General features: G+C 44.8%; 1 protein-coding gene across 1 annotated transcript in view; it reads right to left on the bottom strand.

The window, feature by feature from the left end:
- Positions 1-20,365, bottom strand: part of LOC147707490 (CD109 antigen-like) — a 911,073-nt gene that overhangs the window by 395,600 nt on the left and 495,108 nt on the right. Inside the window, exon 18 of the mRNA XM_086926507.1 lies at positions 14,225-14,399. Coding sequence (XP_086782633.1) covers positions 14,225-14,399 — 175 coding nt within the window. The remainder of the gene's footprint in view (positions 1-14,224; positions 14,400-20,365) is intronic.

Consider the following 20,365-nt stretch of genomic DNA (forward strand, 5'->3'; position numbering starts at 1 on the left):
CTTCTTTGGAAGTCTTCACTGCTGACACCTTTACTCTTGCCTGAAGGGAATTGTTAAGTAGGAATGTCACCTTAGAGTTAGTGTAGGGACAGACTAACCACCGGGGAGTTCAGAGAACAGCATGGCTTTTAGAGAGACACCCGAAGCGAATAGGTGCTGAGAACAGGACAGTGCTTGCAGGGAATCGAGTAGAGGTACCCTGTCAGCAGCAGTGAAAGTGAAAAGGCTGGACGTAATGCGACTAAAAGCAGAAGTGGATGAGATAATTGAGGGAAATTTACCCTTAGAGAGAGTGGAACTCTTTGAGCCAGATGAGTTGCTGTTTGTAGCAAAGGAGGTGACTCACAAAGCGAGGTCGATACATGAGAAACTGACTGAATTGGCAAATAAATATGATGTGGTCTTGTCCAGGACAAAAATGTTGCAGGGATATCATAGGTTGCAATACACTGATCATGACCTAAAAGAGAAGAAGGTAATTGGCTTAAAGACCCACATTAAGGGGCTGATTATAGGAATAAGAGCCTGGAGCAAACTCGACAAATGGTAAAAACGGTGGTCAAAGAAAAAGAGTGTCAGAAGGAGTGTGGTAGAGACACCCAATACAGGAGGGGGAATGGCAGGAATTGGGGCATACTAAGCATGGGCGGAAAATCCGTTTCGCTCGCGGATTTTGCGGATTTTCGGTAAATTCGCAATCCGCGAGATTTGCGAATCTCCCGCAAAATCCGCAAATCCGCGAGCAGCGGATTTTGCTCGCACTGTTCGCGTGAGTTTGCGGCTTCCCAGTACAACTTCGCGCCCCGCGAATAAGTGCAAAATTGCAGAAATACGATCTTAGCAAAACTGAAACTACTTACCAGGTTCAAAAGTTCAGGCTCATCATTAGTAGCCATTTCCTGTAGTGCTTCCTGAGGGGCCCCTCCAGAGTTCAGTTGCCAGTTGCAACTATTATGTGACCCTGCTCTGAACCTCAGAATAGTTACACATATGCCACAAAGGTCCTGAATTACAGCTAAGGGAGACAAGCAGGAGCCAGGCTGGAAGTTCAAATCCATTAATCAGCCCCTAATTCATTATTGTCAGTTGGGGCAGGGCAGGTGTTGTAACTAATTTTGCAACAATGAAAGCACTTAGCAAGTGCAAAAGATCACTAATCAGGAAGCACTAAGGAAGCAGGTGCCAGCTAAAAAAATATTCTGTGACACATTAATCAGCCCCAAATTAATTCAGGTCACTTGAGGCAGGGAAGGTGTGCTTGCGTTGCCACAATAATGTACACTGACTGGACAACCAGAGGGTGCTGTGATGAAACAGAGGGTGGCATGGGTGGGCCAGAGGGTGGCATGAGTAGTCAGAGAGTGGCAGTGGTGACAGAGAATGGCAGTGATGAAGAAGAGTGTCCCAAACAGGCTGGACACGTAGAAACAACAAGTTCGCGAAACTTGCGACCCGACAGGTAAGTTCGCAATTTGCGAAATTGTACAAAACCCTCGCGAACTGGCAGAAACCCGCGCAAACACACAAAAAAAAAATCCGCAAATTCGCGAGAATTCGCGGATTTTGCGGATTGCGAGTTCGCACATCCGCAAAATTCGCGAACGCGAGATTCGCAAAATTCGCCCATGCTTAGGGCATACCCTTTACGGGAAGTGGCCAATGGAGGATATGTGCCTTGGAGTCTGGGAGATTTGGCAGCATTCACGAACGATTTTCCAAAGTTGAGAGTGAACGCAGTTGAGCGGTACAAGCAGGTTGAGAGGTTTGTTAAGATCTCTAAGGTGTTGTTTGACATTGTGTTTCTGGGAGATTTTTGTTTTGCATGTAAGGTTGCGATTAAATAGCCAACTGCTGAACCAGACCGAGAAGTTGTCACAAACGGGCCATCGCCTTTGGTTATGAGAAAGTACGAACAGGTGATCACATGGCAAAAAGCTAAGGTACCCCCACAGGACGTTGAGTGGGTGAAGGTAGATCGGACAGTTCAGGAACCAAAGGAGACAGTGCATGAATATTACGAAAGACTTATGCAAGTCTGTAAGCAGTACAGTGGGTTGGATGTAATAGATCCTAAGGATATGGGACAGTTTGTTTCGAAGTTTGTTTTGGGATTGAAGCCTGATATATGTCTTATGATCCCGGAGCATTCAATTTGTTGGCAGAACAAGCCGTTGGATGAAATCTTGAGGTATGCTAGGTATTGTAGTGATGAAATAGACTTGAAAAACAAAAAGCTTAAGGACAAGTCGATGCTGGTCCAGATGCAGGTGGCTGACAAAGGAGGTCAGGTGCAGTCGGGAGGAGGTACGCTGGGAAGGAAACAGAATGATCAGAACAAGACAAAGGGAAATGTAGAGGAATCCAAGCCAAGAGTAGACCTAGCCACGTTGAAAAGGACTACTGCTAGCCACCAGCGACATCAGATTGGACACTGGAGACGTGAGTGTTCTTTGAATCCAGCAAATCAGGTCCAGCAGGAGAAGAGGTAGAGCAGGTACAGGTGACTCAGGTGATGATGACCGTGTCCAAGCCAAAAACTGCCAAAGGGGGGGACTTTGGCTCTGCGAGTACAGGTACCCCAGCCACCGAGGATCCCGTCAGGGACTCGGACTTACCAGCAGATGCCTCTTTTGATGAGTGATGATTGTTACTTAGACCCATTGGCATAATGGTGCCTGAGAGGGGAGGAAGACTGCACTCTTGGGGCAGTCTTGGAGGTAGACAAGAGGGGACCGTTTGTGGAAGCGGATGTTGATGGTCACCCCACCACCTTTCTGGTTGATACTGGTGCTACCTGTTCTACTGTGAAATCTGCAGTAGTCCCCAACCTACCCCTCTCGGGACAGACAATCGAAGTTGTAGGTGTTGCGAATAGGAAGATGACTAATCCCTTGACAGAACCGATTCCTGTGAAAATAGGATTGTTTCGTGACAGACATCAGTTTGTGGTGTGCGATTTGAATCCTGTTTGTTTACTAGGGAGGAATCTCCTGTGTAAGCTTAATTGTACCATCTATTGTACCCCCAAAGGAGTGGAACTGCAAACAAATGGTGATGATGCTACCTTTAAGGTTGCAAATCAGCATGTGTGTAAAGAGATGTATCCTGTTTTGACAGTGGAAGAGATTCCACTTGACTTAAGAGATTTAGTCTTGCAGGAAGTGTGGGACTTTACTGGAGAAGACATAGGATTGATCAAAGGAGTTGAACTAGTTAAGATTCAGGTTAAGCAGAATGCTAAATTCCCAAGAACGCCTCAATACAATTTGACTCCAGAAACAATTGCAGGGATGAAGCCTGTGATTGAATCCATGATTAAGCAATGAATTCTGAAGGAAGTAATAGGCAGTCCATGTAACTTGCCTATTATGGGATTGCAGAAACCGAGTCAGAAGTTCAGGATTGTGCAGGATTTGTGCAATATAGTTGTTCTCTTTTGTCCAGTGGTACTGAATCCATCTGTGATACTGTTTCAGATTCTGTGTCAAGCTGAGTGGTTTACCATGATTGATCTGTGTCAGGCTTTCTTCTCGATCCTTCTGCATGAAGAGAGACAATTTATTTTTGCTTTTAAGCTGGAAAACCGTGTCTTAACATGGTGTCGTATCCCTCAAGGGTACACAATGGAGAGCCTTAATAGGAGTGTGATGCTATGTATAACGTAAAAATGCTATTAAACGTGTGTATTGTAGGACTGGTAAACGTGCCATATTAAGAGTTGCACGTGTAGGAGACAAAACGTGATGCTTTAACATGGAAAGGAGCCTACTTTTATAATTGAAATGAATGTTTATTTTGTAATGGGACAGAGCATTGCTTATAATGTAGAATCATTTAGAAATGCATTTAAACGTGTAAAGGCCTAGGACATAGGGAAGCCAGTAGAGGCCTAAATGTGATTTCTTTAGTTAGCTTTGGTTATCCTTGTGAAATAATTTCTTGCTGGGAAGGGTGCTGTTCTCAGAGAATATTGAATTGTAACTATGAATGTGCACAAGATTGCTCCTCACGTATTTCAGTTGCAGGTGCAAGGACACGGACCTCGTTAGGTAGAATGATCCATTGTTTAGAAGTTAGGCCGGTAGGAGTGCGGACGAGTAACTGCCATAGGAATGTCCATCTGCAACATTTGGCAGAGAAGGTGCCTGGGATCCAAGGACACCTCAACGGACGCTGGATGGAAGAATATTTCAAATATAACAAATTCCTAGGCAACTAAAACACTGCAGGATGGCAGGTACAACAACACAAAAGATAATAACAGAAGCTACAGTGCACTAAACTAATAACGACAAAATATATAAGAAAATATTATTCATTTATTATTGTTTAAAAATATATATAAAAGATGGATGGAAGAATGCCATGCTGGAAAAATCCAAGAACCGATACCTGCCCAGAGGGGTGTGCCTTGAGGGGTACCTTCGATTTTGGGAGTTTTGTATTAGAGACAGTACCCGAGGATGGAGAGCAGATTTTGTTAGGAGGTTGCCAGAGCAGGATGTAGGAAATCCTAGATAGCACAACGAGCTCAGTAGTTTAGGCTGCTTACCTAAGAAAAGTAAATGTACTTCTTTGGAAGTCTTCACTGCTGACACCTTTACTCTTGCCTGAAGGGAATTGTTAAGTAGGAATGTCACCTTAGAGTTAGTGTAGGGACAGACTAACCATTTTCTTTTTCCTTCTGTAAATGCAGTCCAGACTTCAAGTAGGGACTGTTATTGGATGCCTAATGATTCTTGAACTGACTTTGCTTTTTATTCTGAGTTGTCTGAGACTCCTTTGGAGGATTATGTTTGTATTAGTGCCAGTTTATTTCTTGAACCTCTTGCTGAGGTGTTTGTATATCCAATTATTTTTGGCTTTGTAATAAATTCCTAAACTTTAGTTTGTAGTCAGTGGCTCTTTAAATTGGATTTGATTGCTTATTTACAAAGCTGTTTTTGCTATGAATTTGGAAACCTCCCCTCTACACTTCTTAGCAGACAAAAAGGTCCAGTCGACCTGTCCAGGGATTCTGAAGAATTGATAAGGAAAAAAATCCAGATGAGAATCCCAGCTCCTTAAGTATCTGTGTCTGTGTGTCTTTCAAAACTCAGGCCTCTCCATCAAGTTCGTTCTGAAAAAATGCATTTATGTGTGGACTGACATTACTAATAATTTGTGTTAAAACATATACATAACAAACAAAGCAGGGGGAGCCTTGGAGTTCCCAGGCCAATGAGCAACTCAAAGTCAAGCCTTTTTACTATTTCATCACTTACTTGGCACACAGGTTTTGGAAAGATGAGGGCAACACATAATATATTTTCTTAATTAAAAGAAACATTTGGGACAAGAGCAACTATAAAGAGCTGCTGTGCGGCTCTCATACTCCATGAAACAATGTACTGTACACAACTTGGTAACTTGATAATTGACTCACCAAGACTTTATTTTCACTTTTCTGGAATTCTTAAAGGACGCTACTGATAGACGGAGAACCCTACCTGTAATACCCATAACTCTTACTTACCATAATTCTCACATTCAAAACTTATTGAAAGGAAACACAGCTTTCCAGAAAGTAGATTGAGAAGAAAATTAACATTATTAGGTGAGGCCATTAAAGAAATTGAAGACTATGGTAACGTCAAAGGATGACATTTTTTGACAAATGTCCCCTGTTGCACTGGGTTCTGCCCCAGTAGTAAACCCAGATTTCTTGCTTCTCTGATCACCCAGTTTTTGGACATTATGCTGTGGGTGCGCCTCACTACCAGTGTCTCAAACATGGTAGCATTTGGTAAACGGAATGCATGTGTTTACCACCAATGTCCACCCTTTAATGTAAGGCCACTGCAATACATCAAGGGTAAAGGGCACTTGGCTGCTTACACTGGATTTCGTGTGCACATGTGTGTGCAGGCTGTACATGTGAGACTACAGTTGTGCACACCCAGGAAACAAATCACAGGTTGCCTGGCTCAATGGGGACTGTGCAGGGTTAGGTATTCACCTGGGATAAGTTTCATGAGGTGAGTGTACACTATTAGAAAAAGTCTGTGTGCTTCACTGTTCAACTATAGTGACAATTTATTACACGCATAGGGAGGGAACTACCTTAGAATTGTATATTCCTGGCTCAGTTCAGAATCAGTGCCCAGGCCTTGTGTCACCCTGCTGTGCCCAGTAATTGTATATTCTCCAGCAGCAGGAACCAAGGCTGCTTCCATACAAAAGGAGCACCTCTTGCACAAGGGGGAAGACTTTTTCTTGCCTGCAAATTTTCTACCTGCCTCGATGCTGGATCCTGGGACTGCCCTGAAGACCCGGAAGGAGGAACCCCTCACCCCCACTCAGGACTTGAGACTCTGTCCCGTTGACCCCAGGACCAGTGAGGGTGGCCCTTTAATCCCACTAAGGAATAGTTGGGTGAAGCCCTGTAGTTTTCTGGGCCCACTAACAAAGCCACAAAAGGAGAACTGGCACAGGGCGCAAGGAGGACTCGCATTTTGGAAGACAGCACAACTCTGAAGGGGAGAAGGTTTATTGCAACTACCCCTGGTAGATAGAGCTCGCCTCCAGGAGTAAACAAGCCAGGGATCAGACAAATTGGTTCAATTGGACCCAAGTTATGCTCTTTCAAAGTTGGCAACCTTTTCCCTTTCCTCACACAGAGCGGGTGTGGCTCCACCACCATTTGATCAGATTCCCCAGGAGTGGACCAGTGTCCTGTGGACAATGCAAGAATGTTGCCTTGGCAACATTGGAGGAGAGTGCATGCATACAGCCCCCTCCACTTTGTCTCCAACTTGCCCTGTGGCCCGAATCCCCTGTGCGGATTTATGCTTAAGGGGGCCAGGACCCCACCCCTGGACTCCCATGCGCTCCCTGGTGCAAGGAAGCACCGTTGTGCTTCCCTGAGATTCTGAAGATTGGCGGGGCGCCGTCGTGCTTCCCTCCACTGAAGGCATGAGGGGCCCATGACTTCATCCTAGGATGGGCCTATGACTTCATCCTAGGATGGGGAAGTGCCGCGAAACCCCTCGCTTGGGCCACCCTCCTTGTGTCTGAGGGGAGTGGGAGATGATGACAGAAGAGTACACATCTGTCCACAGGAGAAGGTAGACCCCAGGAAAGGCTTCCAGGTTCACTGCAGCTCATGATAGTGCTTCAGGCATGGGAACCTGGTCTGAGCAGCCGGGGGGTGTGCTCTCTGCACTGTCCCCCATTTTTGGTAATATCTGGAGTGCCCGAGTGGGACCAACCCCCATCAAACCCTGACGAAGCACAGCGCATGGCCGCCTTCCCAAAGGAAAACCAAGGCAAAACCTCATGGCGGCTCTCCCCAGCACAGCAGCAAAAATGCTACTTTAATATTCACTACACTAAGAAACTCACCCCATACTACTTTGCAGGGTCTTTTATTAAAAAAGGCAGGTTTGCTCATAATTCAGCCTGCGGTGGTCCTAGGATGATGAGACCACCTCCAACTACTTCAGCACAATGTGGTCTGGCTTTGCAGGTCATCTTCTGGGTCCGCACTTTAAGTTGGGGAGGACCCTAAAATTCATCACCCTTCCCAATGGTAGTACATACTCTCTAGGGGCTGATTGTATGGTTTCATTGCAATGTTTTTGCCCATTATGTTGGTCGATTGCAATGCTCTCTAGGGACTGATTTAACCATTACAGTTTTTGCAAAGTATATAGAGAATAAATGCACAAACACAAAGGTTATTCCTGCTAAAGGTTTTTATTGGGCTTTTATGATGACTGCATATGTTTTATTAATTCATCATTATTGCAATTATGACAATGATTCCTACCAAAGTATTATCTTGTGACAGGTAATGACTGTTGAAACTCACTTGGTATATTGGGATCTCCAGTGATTAAACAATGTCATCTATGGTAGCATTTAGTACTGTGTGTGTACTAAATGTACTTTTACTTTTTCTAAAGAAAAAGTTCTGACTGGACAGTCAGTTGAGTGTTATTATTGCATGTAATTATTGGTGATTCCTAGCCAACAGTATCTCCCTTGAGTAGGACGTAGATAGCTCCGCATCACTACCCTGTGAGAGTCAAGCGCTACAATAGGGTGTTTGGTTCCCACTGAGGACAATTGAGGAATTATTACTTGTGCTGGCCACACAACTAATAAAACAATTTTCAATGTCCCCTCTGGAGTGTTTCATGACCTGCAAATATCCGACATAATCATGGCCTTTGAAATGGCAGTTATGGCCATATTAAATAAAGTACATGCTTTTTTGCAGCAGTAAGTACACTACGGACAGCTGAAGGAAAACTGAGACTCATTGCCATGCCCACAAAGATTAGGCTGATCAGGAAATGTTGTTGTTTTAGGGCCCAAACCTCTCTGTGGAGCAAACATGCCTTTCATCATCATGAAGCTTTGAAGGACTCCAAGAGATCCATGTAATATTCCAGGTCATGAGACTCAGGAATTATTTTATTAGAAATGGATGTTGCTCACAATAAGGATAGGCTAAGAGGAATGAAAATCGTGAAATGAATGAATGAATGAATAAGGTATTTATAGAGCGCACGGTGGCCAAACGGCTTCCTGGCGCTGAGATCTACTGAACAGAACAAACAGGGCCGAGGAAGTTAAGCGGGGTAGGCCTGGGCAAACAAGAATGTTTTTAGCGCTTTACGGAAGTGTGAAAAAATGGGGATAGAGCGCATGGAGAGAGGGAGGGAATTCCAGAAGCGGGGGGCAAGGACAGAGAATCTGGTTCCACCAGTGCGGGATTTACGGAAGCGGGGAACAGTGAGGAGGGCAGAGGAAGATGAACGGAGGGTACGGGCAGGGGTGTGAGAGGAGATCAGGGAAGTGATGAACACCGGAGCAGAGCGATCAACAGCCCGGAAGACTAGGCAACCTAGTTTAAACAGGGATCGCTGCAAAACAGGTAGCCAGATTTGAGGACAGGAGTGATATGGTGAGTTTTGGGAAGGTGGAAAATAAGTCGGGCAGCCTGATTTTGGATTGCTTGAAGGCGACGGGTTTTGTAGGCAGGGATACCCACGAACAAGCTGTTTCCATAATCAAGGCGGGAAGTGATGAGGGCCGAAATAATAATTTTAAGAGAATCAAGGGAAAAGAAACAAAAGATTTTTCGAATAAGACGGAGGGAAAGAAAGCAAGAAGACACCACAGAACTGACCTGGCCGTGCATAGACAGGTCATGGCTGACCTTAATGCCCAACGTTTTGACAGAGGGGACAGGGGTAGGAGGGGGACCAAAAATAGGGGGCCAGAAAGCAGAGGACCAAGGGCTGGATGAGATGCCGGTCAGGACAAGCTCAGTCTTGTCTCGATTGAGCTTGAGGTGATTGCCGCCCATCCACCCCGAAATGAAAACCAGAGTAGAGCGAAAAAAAGATAGAGAATGGGAAGAAGAGGAAAGATCGAAGACGAGCTGGAGGTCATCTGCGTAGTTATACACAGAGACCCCCTGATCGAGAAGAGAGACAATAAGGGGACGAATGTAAAGATTAAAAAGAAGAGGGGAAAGGGAGGAACCCTTGGGAACCCCACAGGACACCGGAAGGGGAGGGGCAGAGAAACCAGGGAGGTGAACAGCTTGTGAGCGTCCCGTAAGAAAGGAAGTGATCCAGGAGAGAGCGGGCCCCCGAATGCCCGCTGCGCTGACACAGTCAAGAAGGATGGTATGATCGACCGTGTCAAACGCAGCGGACAGGTCGAGGAGGAAGTATTTTCTTCTATACGCTCGAAAACAACTGAAAACTTTGTTAGTAGCAGAATGGAGTGAGTAAAATGATGTATTCTCCCTGATGCCAATGCTAAAAAACATATTCTTGAATTCATAATATGGAGACCAGATTCACAGGTGAAGCACAGCTGTGTAAGAGATTACTCACATCTAAATGAGCAATGCAGCAGATCACTCCTTTTAGACAAACCTCTGAAGCCTAAATCTTTAAGCCCCCCTTAATTACCATTACAAGTTGTGAAAGACTTGTGAATTCCTGACACCATGACTGATTGCATTGGTAATTGAATTGTGAAATCAAAACCATATACTATGAACTTGCCTCATTCGAGTCAAGGCTGGAAACAACTGAAAAAAGGCTAGATGCAATTGAAGATAAAATGCTAAATACACCTATGGAGTTTGCATATCAAAGTATGAGACTTTGGGAATAGGAAGAGTAGGGACAATATACACATATTTGGGGCACCTGAAAAGGAGGAAGGTAAAGACCTAGAGGCATTCCTAACTGCATTTATACCAACAATTCTAGAACTTGCAATGCCCCTTCCTCTTGAATTCCAAATGGTCCACACAATTCGCTCCAGGACCTCAAAAGAGCAATGTACCTAGGTCTGCAATTGCATAACTGCTCAGTCACCATCAGGTGAGTATCATCATGCAGTCAGCTAAACGCATTTTCCATAGAAGCATAAGAGCCACAAGATCTCATTCTCAGTTGACTTTTCCTTAGAAACTAATGTCTGCCACAAAACATTCATAACACTTGGAATGCTTCTCAAAAAATGGAACAAATCATTTGGCCTCCTAGAGCCTGCACCCATATTATTTATTAGTGATGGGAACTAAAGAGAATATTATGATCTTGACAATATAGAGAGTTGTCTCACATCATTTTAAGACTAGACAATGAACACAAAGCCCCACCCAAAGTAAACTAGAAAGTTTCTCATTGCGATGCACAAGACTGCTGAAATCTACCTTGACATTGTTCTGTACACAATGGCAATTATATTTCTATAGGGACAATGTGGAGAGAGAGCATGCAAAGGAGGGAGCTACATCATAGGGAAAGGACAAGTCTGGATCCTGACAATATCTCTTGAGGGGGCTCTTGCTGTTTCAAACCAAATAACAGGTGGGCAGCACATTTTACAGTTTAGAGAGAGAAAGACATTAAGGAGGTCCATGTATAAGTGGTTGCCAAATTTGGGTCAGGACAAGACCATGGCAAGGATTTGAGAGATTTTGTGCGAGCAGTAGGCAATGTTAGAAACCCTTTTTGCAGATGTAGATGGTGTAATGCAGTCTTGGAGCGCATGTTTAGGTTGTGTGGTGTCAATTAATGCCCACAAAGAGTACTCACAATTAGTAAGCTTAGAATGACTATCATGCTGGCTGTCACTGTAGAAGTTGATTTGCTAGTAAGCCCCCCAGGGTAGCTGTTAGAACCTACTAAGCTGAGGCACAGGTCTAGACTAAGGACTCCTCATTTTAAGTGTTTCTTGACCAATTGGTAAAGCCCAGGGTACCCATGTCTTTTTTAATGTTTTGATTGTAGGTATTACAGGTGTAATTGGTGGGAGTAGGATTTTTGACAATGTCAGATCTAGAGCGTCTCCCTCCTATACGATGGAGACATTTACCCACCCCTCAGTGGAGGACACTTTGGTAGCGATTAAGTCTTTGAGATCTGGTGCCCCTGGCGATATTTGCCCGGCTCGGGTGTTGGCTTTAGTGGCAGAATCAGTGGCAAGGGAGGTCTTGCAAATAATGGGTCTTTCCTTTAAGACATCTAAGGTTCCCGAGGAATGGAAACAGGCAAAGCTTCTTCCTTTGTTAAAGAAGACTGGAGCTGATCCTGCTGTGCCGGGCAATTATAGACCTATTTCCCTACTTCCAGCCATGGCGAAAATTGGAGAGAAACTTGCTTTTCGTCAGTTGAATGCCTTTGTTGAATCTTCTGAGGCTCTCCACCCTGCTCAGTCCGGTTTTCGTGCAGCACATAGCACGGAGTCAGCTCTGGTGGAGATCACAGAGGCTGTTAGGGAGTGTTTGGACAGTGGCGGCAGAGCGGCTCTAATTTTATTGGACCTCTCTGCCGCGTTTGACACTGTCCCGCACTCTCTCCTTCTGACTCGATTGGCTGAGATAGGTGTGGTGGGTTCAGCACTGGAATGGGCGAAATATTTTCTGTCCGACAGGTCCCAGCAGGTTTGGATCCCGCCTTTTTCTTCCTCGGCTAAGCCTTTTACTAACGGGGTACCTCAGGGGTCTACATTGAGCCCCCTGCTTTTTAATGTTTACCTTACCCCGCTTATAGTGATGGATGAACAAATGGGGGCCAAAATTATAGCGTACGCAGATGATACACAACTATTATTTACATGGCCTGGGACAGAACTAGGCACTGAGGTTATCCGTTACTGTCTTTCTTCGGTTTTCAGCTGGTTAGCAGCGGCACAGCTGAAATGTAACGAAGATAAAACAGAAATTCTATTGTATCGCCAATATCCCCCTAATTTTAGAGAACTCCTGTGGCCTTCGGATTTTCCCCAGCCAAGTTCACTTACCATACCTGCAAAAAATTTGGGAGTTTGGTTTGGGGAGGATCTGAGGTTCGAGGCACACATAAAGAAACTTACAGGGGTGTGCTTCGGGTCTCTTAAGGCTATGAGAAAGTTCTTTCCATATCTCCCTTCTTCGGCAAGAGAATCGATCGCGAGGGCCTTAATACTATCACGGCTCGATTATGCCAACTCTCTTTTCAGCGGAACCCCAGCTTTTCTAGTCGCCAGATTACAGATCATTCAAAATGCGACGGCGAGACTTCTCTGTAATGTGCCCAGTAGAGAGAGTGTACGAATTCATCTGAAAGAACTACATTGGCTGCCAGTATCACAAAGGATTACTTTTAAAATCCTGACACTAGCATTTAAAGCAGTCAATGACCTTGGGCCTTCCTATCTGAAGAAAAGATTTAGCCGCTATACCCCCACTCGATCTCTACGTTCTGCGGATCGTAATTTGTTGAGCGTACCTCGCTTTCGGCGAGTGCGCCTTGAAGGCCAGTCGATTGCTGTCCTTGCGGCTTCTGCTTAGAACACTCTGCCATTGTTTGCAAGATCAATCCAGAATTGTGTACCTTTTAAGAAGGCACTGAAAACTCATCTTTTTAGATCTGCTAACTAGATTTTTTTTTCTGCTTCTCCTTGGCCACCTGCTTGTTTTCTCCTTCCGCGCCAGGATACTCTGGTAGTAACAGAGCGCGTTATAAAACAGCTAAAATAAATAAAATAAATAAATAATTTGCCCAATGTTCAAGTCATTCAGAATTAGGGCACAGCCTGAGATGGTGTGTTGAACAAGGCCAAGGAGAAGTAAGTGAAATAAAGCTAGACACTTCTTGTGTGGGATGATTGGCTACACTTAACAATTGGTCAGTACATGCAATCTGGGTTTTAGACATGTACCAGGGACTGGAATATTAAAAGGGTTTAACAGTCCCCTGTATGCATTTTTACTGTGTGGTCAAGTGAACTGTGTGTGTGGGCTCATATCCATCTTGTTTCTTATAAGGGGCTGACATAATAATCAGCACAGGGTGAAAGATTGTTGTTTGGAATTTGATCTTTGATTTTTTTAAAATGATGATGATGAAGGCAAAGCAGATTGAGATAAGCATTTCAGTTAGGCTGTCATGGTTGCTTACATGAGGAGCCTCCTATTCCCCTGCAATAGCACAGCACCCTACTGAAGTTGCCTAGCTTTAGGAATCATACACCCCATAGGAACTAGATTGTGTAACTGGTCCTTTTTTCCTTCCACAAATCCTGAGGAGGATATTAATGTGATGTATATTTGGGGTACAGGAAGAAGGTTTTTTTGTGTTGATGCAAATTTTTGAGTGGGGGATTTCCTGTATTCCTTTTTCCTCTAAGCTCCTTTTTTGAAGTAATGGGAAGTAGATGGTGACAAGCACAAGGTAAGTGCTTTAACTCATGACCTGCTTGGATCGGAAATATTAGAAAGTCATTGGATGAGCTATGAGTCTTCTTGAGCGGGACATGAATCAAAAAAGACTGCAGCAATCTTACCTCCTCTACCTTGGTCTCAATTTTTTTGTCATAATGTAGGATAGAAGTTCGGGGAAATTTGACTGGTTACATTTGGAGCTGAATATTTATTGAACTAAGTCTCTGTGCAGACCAGTGAGAAGAAGCCATTTAGCGGACCATAACCAAGTAAAATCCAAGTTACAGGAAAGTGCTCATGAAAGTGAGTGATGAATTTTCTATAGCATTTGAAAATAATTATGCTAACAATATTGCACAACAAATCTTGACAGAAAGTATAGGACTCTGGGAAATATGGGCAAAGCAGATAGTCACTAACCAATGTCGAATATAGCTGTTGTTTAAAATAATGCTAATGTATATAAATAGATGAAAGTAAGTGATAAAAATATAAATTTACCCAGTTTTCCTATCCATCCATATCCAAGTTTCAGGAAAGAATACACGAATAGCTGGGTTACTGGTATCCGGAAATTCTCTTGTAAGAGGCATTTCATCAACACTGTTTTCAAATGGTGTGGCCCTCTCTGAAGTCAATGGAAAATCAACCATGCGACCCATAACATAAGGAACATCTGTAAAAATGAAAATAATTTTATTTTTAGAAAGTCGATTGTGTTGCAAAATACTATTTCCTTTGTTATGTTATGTTATTTTTATTTTTACCGCGCACAGCTGCCCCAGCAAAGGGGCGTCCTGGCGCTTTCTATTGTCTATAGTGATTTAGATAGCATTGAAGGCACAGTCCCTGTTTTGCCCTTTTCAAAAGGGCCAGCTACAAGATAATAAATATACAAATGATTTGTTGGCCCCTGCCCTTCTTACAAGACTTGGTTTTGGAAATGGACAATACTTATGTGATGTTCTTTATAATAGTGCACACTATAAAAAAAAATAGGGGCTCGGCCACTTGAACAACAGAAATTGAAAATTAAGAGCACAAAACCATTAGAATTTAGAAATCAGAAGTCGCTTTGCTATACTGGGGTTAAAAATTATATTTTTCGTTATGTCTATGGCAGGTAGCAATATGCCTTGGGACCATTATAGATGTTTGTTCTTCTGAGTAACATGGAAATTAGAACACGTTGGGGCTTCTTGTGTAGACTAAGACTTCTCAGTTGCAAAACATTTTATTATTAAAATTAGATTTTTTAACTAAGCACACAGTCATTGATGTCAGCTGTGCCAAAACTCTCCGCACGATTGCATAGGTAACAGATCCTAAATTACCACAGTTGTCAAATATAACTTCTTTACATACAGCTACATATCAATGCAATGTGAATAGCATTCCATGTGAAAGATACATTGGAATACAGAAAAAAAACAATTAAAAAATGCATAATATAAAAAGCTGAAAGTGGAGATGCAGGTTTGATACTAAACCTTTTCACTATGGATAAACAAATGAACAGAGGCACTTTTATTGATATTGTTCCAACAAAGCACGTCCGATGTTGACCATCCATTGGGCCTGATTAACAAAGGGCCTCCGCACTTATGGCAAAGGCCCCACAGTCATGGGGGAGTCTCCGCACTTAGGGCACAATCTCTGGAATGAGAACTCTCATTGCGGAGAACGCGCCCAGGGTGCAGAGAATCCCCCACGACTGCTGGGGCCTTCGCCATAAGTGCGGAGGCCCCTTTGTGAATCAGGCGCATAGTGAATAGGATTAAGGCCCAGATGTATGACCATTTTGTGAGTGCAATATCGGCGGCAAACTGATTTGTGTATGCAAAATTGGTTGTGCGCAATGTACGAAAGCCATTCGCAAAACATAACTTTGCAATGCGAGTGAAAGCCGACTCGCAATAAATGCAACCTTTTTTTGCATTTACAAAATACCGACTCACAATTTGCGAGTCGCTAATTCTAATGTACAAACCATTCGCAATTAGCGAAAATGTGCAAAAAGGCCCCGTTGCGCATGCAGTTTAGCACTAACCAGAACCAGGTGGTAACCAGTCCCAACCTATAAAGACACACCCAGAATGCATCAGAAATCTTTCCACAATGGCTGCCCTGTACGTGATAGCAGGAAAGATGCAGATACTGGCTGCTCAGCAGAGTAGGTGGAGACAGGAGAGGATATTCATAGTCAGGCTAACATTGTTCGAGTAGACAGAGGAAGAGATCTATGACCAGTGCAGGCTGAGTAGCACTGTCATCCAAGACCTTATAGACACCTTGAAGCCACAATTGGAAAGCAGAACCCTGTGTAGGAATGCAATCCCTACACACATGCAGGTTTTGTGCTCCCTGCACCTAATGGCCACTGGTAGCTACCAAGATGTCATTGCAGTGGCGAGAGGTGTGACGCAGAGGGTGCTTTTGCATTTCTTTAGCAATTTCCTAGATGCCATGCCTCACCACATCCATCAGCACATCTACCTGCCCAGGGACGATGAGGACCTTGAAAATACATAACTGCAATTTTACAGAATAGCAAGGTTTCCACTGGTCATAGGGTGCATAGAAGGGGCCCAAGTGGCCATATGTCCACCCAACCGGCATAGAATACATATTCCATAACAGGAAAAGCACACATTCCCTCAACATCCAAGTTGTCTGTGATGCAAACAACATCATCACAAATGTTACCAAATATCCTGGAAGCACCCATGAGCCATACATCTTCAGACACAGTGGCATATACCCAAAATTAGAAAGAGGTGACTTTCATGGAGGATACTTACTAGGTACTGAATTTACGTGTCCACAGTGATATGTATTTGCACTGTAATGTCTGTCTGCATGTTGTCTCACCTGTGGCCATGGATCCTCACACCGTACCTGTCTCTCTACAATGCACATGAAAGGCGGTAGGACAGGGTACATCGGCGCACCAGGGCCGTGATCGAGCCCACAATTGGCATCCTAAAACCACGCTTCAGGTGCCTCCTCAAGAGTGGCGGATCCCTGCAGTATGCACCCGAGACAGTCTGCAAAATAGTGGCAACATGTGCCATGCTCCACAGCATAGCCTGCAGGGGTGGATTGCCCATGGATGTGACTCATTCAGAATCGGAGGATGGGGACCCCGGACCACCTGCCCGACAGCAGTGGGATGGTAGGTCTGTAGAAGAAGGGAGAAGGCGCAGGGACCAGATAGCAAACCATTATTTTTAAAGGTACGTCCAAAGTAATGACAAACTACCCTCTGCATAAGACAGTACAAATTGTGAATTCAACCTTGAATTTGTGCTTTATTGTGCAAGCTTGCACAAACAAAATCAGGGCAACCTGTCCATCACGAAAAGCCTGCTAACATTAATGTGAAACTGTATTGTGTTTACATCACCACTGATTTTGAATAAGATGTGGGGCAATGACTGTGCAGGAACTACACAATTCACTTCCTGCCTCCGTCCAGCCTGGTTAGAGCTGCCACTTGAAACCTCAGTCTGGCGGCTACAGCTCATATGCATAGTTGGTGTTTCCGCAGCAGAGATGCTACTGCAGCTGGAAACCTCACTGTCAGCGCCCTCTATAGCACCACCACTGGCAAACATATTAATCTGCAGTGTTGCCACTGCTGCAGTAATTTGTTGCAGGCAACATGCCACATCACCACTGTAGTGGCCCATCTCCATCTGGAGACATAGGGTGCGCTTCGTGTATTGGGTAGTTGCATAAGGTAGCCTCCCAACTGACCTGTTCAAAGCGTCCCTCTTGTGTCCCCTGCTGCACTTATTGCGTCTGTGCTGCCCCCTCTCCTCAGCCAATTATTTGCACAGAATTCCAATGGCACCTGTTAGGGCATCAAATTTAGCTTCCAACCCGCACTGGTTATCAGTGATCTTTTGTGTGATGTTCCTGAATCACTGGGTAAGCTTAATGTTTATCGGCCTCTGTTGTTGTTGCTGCAGGCACTGGATCCTGAGTATCGCCTGTTGCACGCCTCCAAACAAAACCTGATTGGGTGATCCAGAAGGGGGATGAGTGTGCAGATTGGCTTGCATACGGCGTACAGACTGCTGGGTTAGACGCATTAGACAGACCCTGGTGACAGGAGTGGGTCTTGATGCTGCTGTCTGCCGTGATTCAACGTGTCACACTGGCTGTAGCCTCTGATGAGGTCGATGCAGCAGTGTTTCTTGGACTTGGTCCACTTGATGCTCCCCATCCTGCCCTTCCTCCATCTGGACCTGATCCGGGCTTCCCTCGGTGTCATCTGCACTATGCTCTCCTCCCAGTGGTGTATCTATGTGGCAAAGATGTAAGAAAAAAAAATAATTTAATGTGAATTACTACCACAGTCATGTTGCAATGTTTATCAGCTCATGTCATTCCGTTACTACACTGTATAAGTCACTGACTATGTTTCCCATAATGCACCCTTTGGGTTTATTTTGTGCGGCCGAGGAATTTTGGATGTGGATGATTAGTATGCATGCCCAGAACGCGATTTAGTGGGGAATTAAACATTTCTTACACAATTCACACTTACCAGGGTTTGGTGGTAGCTGTGGTGTGTTAAGGGCCCCAAATCCGACAACAGCCACCCTTTCCAGTGTACTTTCCACCATGGCCTTTGCTGAAGATGGTTCCGATGCGGTAGATAGCCCTCCACTTGCCCCTTGCCCCTCTCACAGACATGCTGCCACCCTCTTTGGCCCTGGAGTGCAGATCAAACCATATTTTCTTGATATCGTCCAGAGACCTGTGTGCCACCTTCAGGGCATTAATGCGCTGCTGCATTCCTCTCCAGATCTTAAGTTTGTCGGCCTCATGGACACTGTGCAATGCCCTCCAAAACAGCTCCTCATGATTATTGCAGCAGTCCTATATTAGGATTTCTAGCTCCTTTTCAGAGAATTTGAGTTTCCTCAGCCACTCCTTTCCACACTTGTCACCGGCCTTGCTGCTCGTGGTTTTTCAGAGAGCCTACCTGCAGTGTTGAACTATGCTGCTGCACCAAACCAAGTGCTGATTAATCTGCTCAGGAATCTCCTAGGACACCACTTCCTGTTTTGGGGTCCTTCAGCTCTACCAGGAAGTGTTTTCAAATGGTTTTTTTTGCATTCGTGTGCGCAAAATGGGCTTGTTTCTGGCGCTCTCGCTATTTGCGCATGCAAAATAACCTTTTCAAACGACAACGCTATTTGCAAGCGCTTACCAACTTAAAATAGCTGCGGAGCAAGATAGCGATGTGAGTCATTAGCAACTCACAATCATGAGACCACTTTGGTTCGTAGGTATCGTTTTGCGACTTGCAAATTGCGAGTGCAATTTGACGCAATTTGCACACCACCATTTTTATCGGTCGTACATCTGGCCCTAAAAGCCTCATTATGAGTAGGGCGGTCCATCAGACTGCTATAGTCGTGGTAGCGGTCCATGGACCGCTAGACAGGCTGTCCACCTGCCGTATTACAGATTTGGCGGTTGGACCGCCACTAGACCGCTGCAACTGATGGGGAACTCAGATCCCGCGGTGGTGGCTCAGCGGTCTGACACTAGTGGTGCCACCTTGACACTGCCAAGCATATTATGAGTTGCCTCACCACAACCCTATCTATGGCGGTGACCCTGCCATGGAAAGGGTGATGGAGAGAGGCCTAGGGGGGTCTTAAAGGGACCCATGTTGCCTCTGTGCTTGGCCGTGCTTGCAGGCGGGGTCATGTTGTGCCCCCTGTATTTCTGCACCCCCAGTTCCTGGAGGGATAGAAATGCACGATAGGGTGCATTTCTTCCCATACAGCAATGTGCTTCTGCAATCATATGGCACTTCCTTCCTATGGATCTCCTTTGAGCCTTAGCAAGGAACTGCCATGGGACTGCAGCAGCACACACTGCCCGCCAGGATTAAACTCGGCGGGCAGTCTGACTGAGTGTTGAGGTCTTCCTGTGGGACGCTGGCATGACGGCCCGCAGAAAGACTACCAAACATATAATCAGGCTCTAAGTGTAGTGGCGGCAGTATAGGGGATAGTATGGCTTTATCTGATTAATCCTCCGCAAACAGTCTGTTCTTCTGGGCAGCATCTCTTTTGGGCTCGGCAGTTGCGCATCTCCTTCTTTGGACAGTAAGTCTAGTAGGGCTTCTCAGCAGGTCAGGCAGGCTTCCAGGACACAGGCAGGCCCATAGCTCTTGTAGGAAGATATTTAAATTTCAGGTGATGTCTCTTCACTTCTGGACTGTGAAAGTTGGGGTCCCATGTTAAAACACAATTCACAGACCGGGGAGTTGATCACAGTGTCAGTGCCCAGGAACTTATTTGGTCTTTGTAAAAGGTGATAGCTCTCACAGCATGTAGTGGCAATGCTTTTTCCATGCAGTAGTAGCCAAAACATGAGGATAATTATGTTTGAAACTTCTTCCTTGGCTGTGATCAGATGTTCTGAAAAAGTACTTGGGTAAAGAGAAAAGGGGCATGTACCACTGAGGGCCTTCCAGAGAGCAACTTTAGAACTGGTGTTTAAACCCTCCTATTCTTGCACGTGGATCATGGTAACACACTGATCTATGACCTCCCAGACTCCATACTAGCACTGCTTTAGTGCATGCTACACACTGTAACAAGTCTAATCCAA

This window comes from Lissotriton vulgaris, chromosome 6 (genome assembly GCF_964263255.1).
Source record: "Lissotriton vulgaris chromosome 6, aLisVul1.2, whole genome shotgun sequence".
Lineage (NCBI taxonomy): Eukaryota > Metazoa > Chordata > Amphibia > Caudata > Salamandridae > Lissotriton > Lissotriton vulgaris.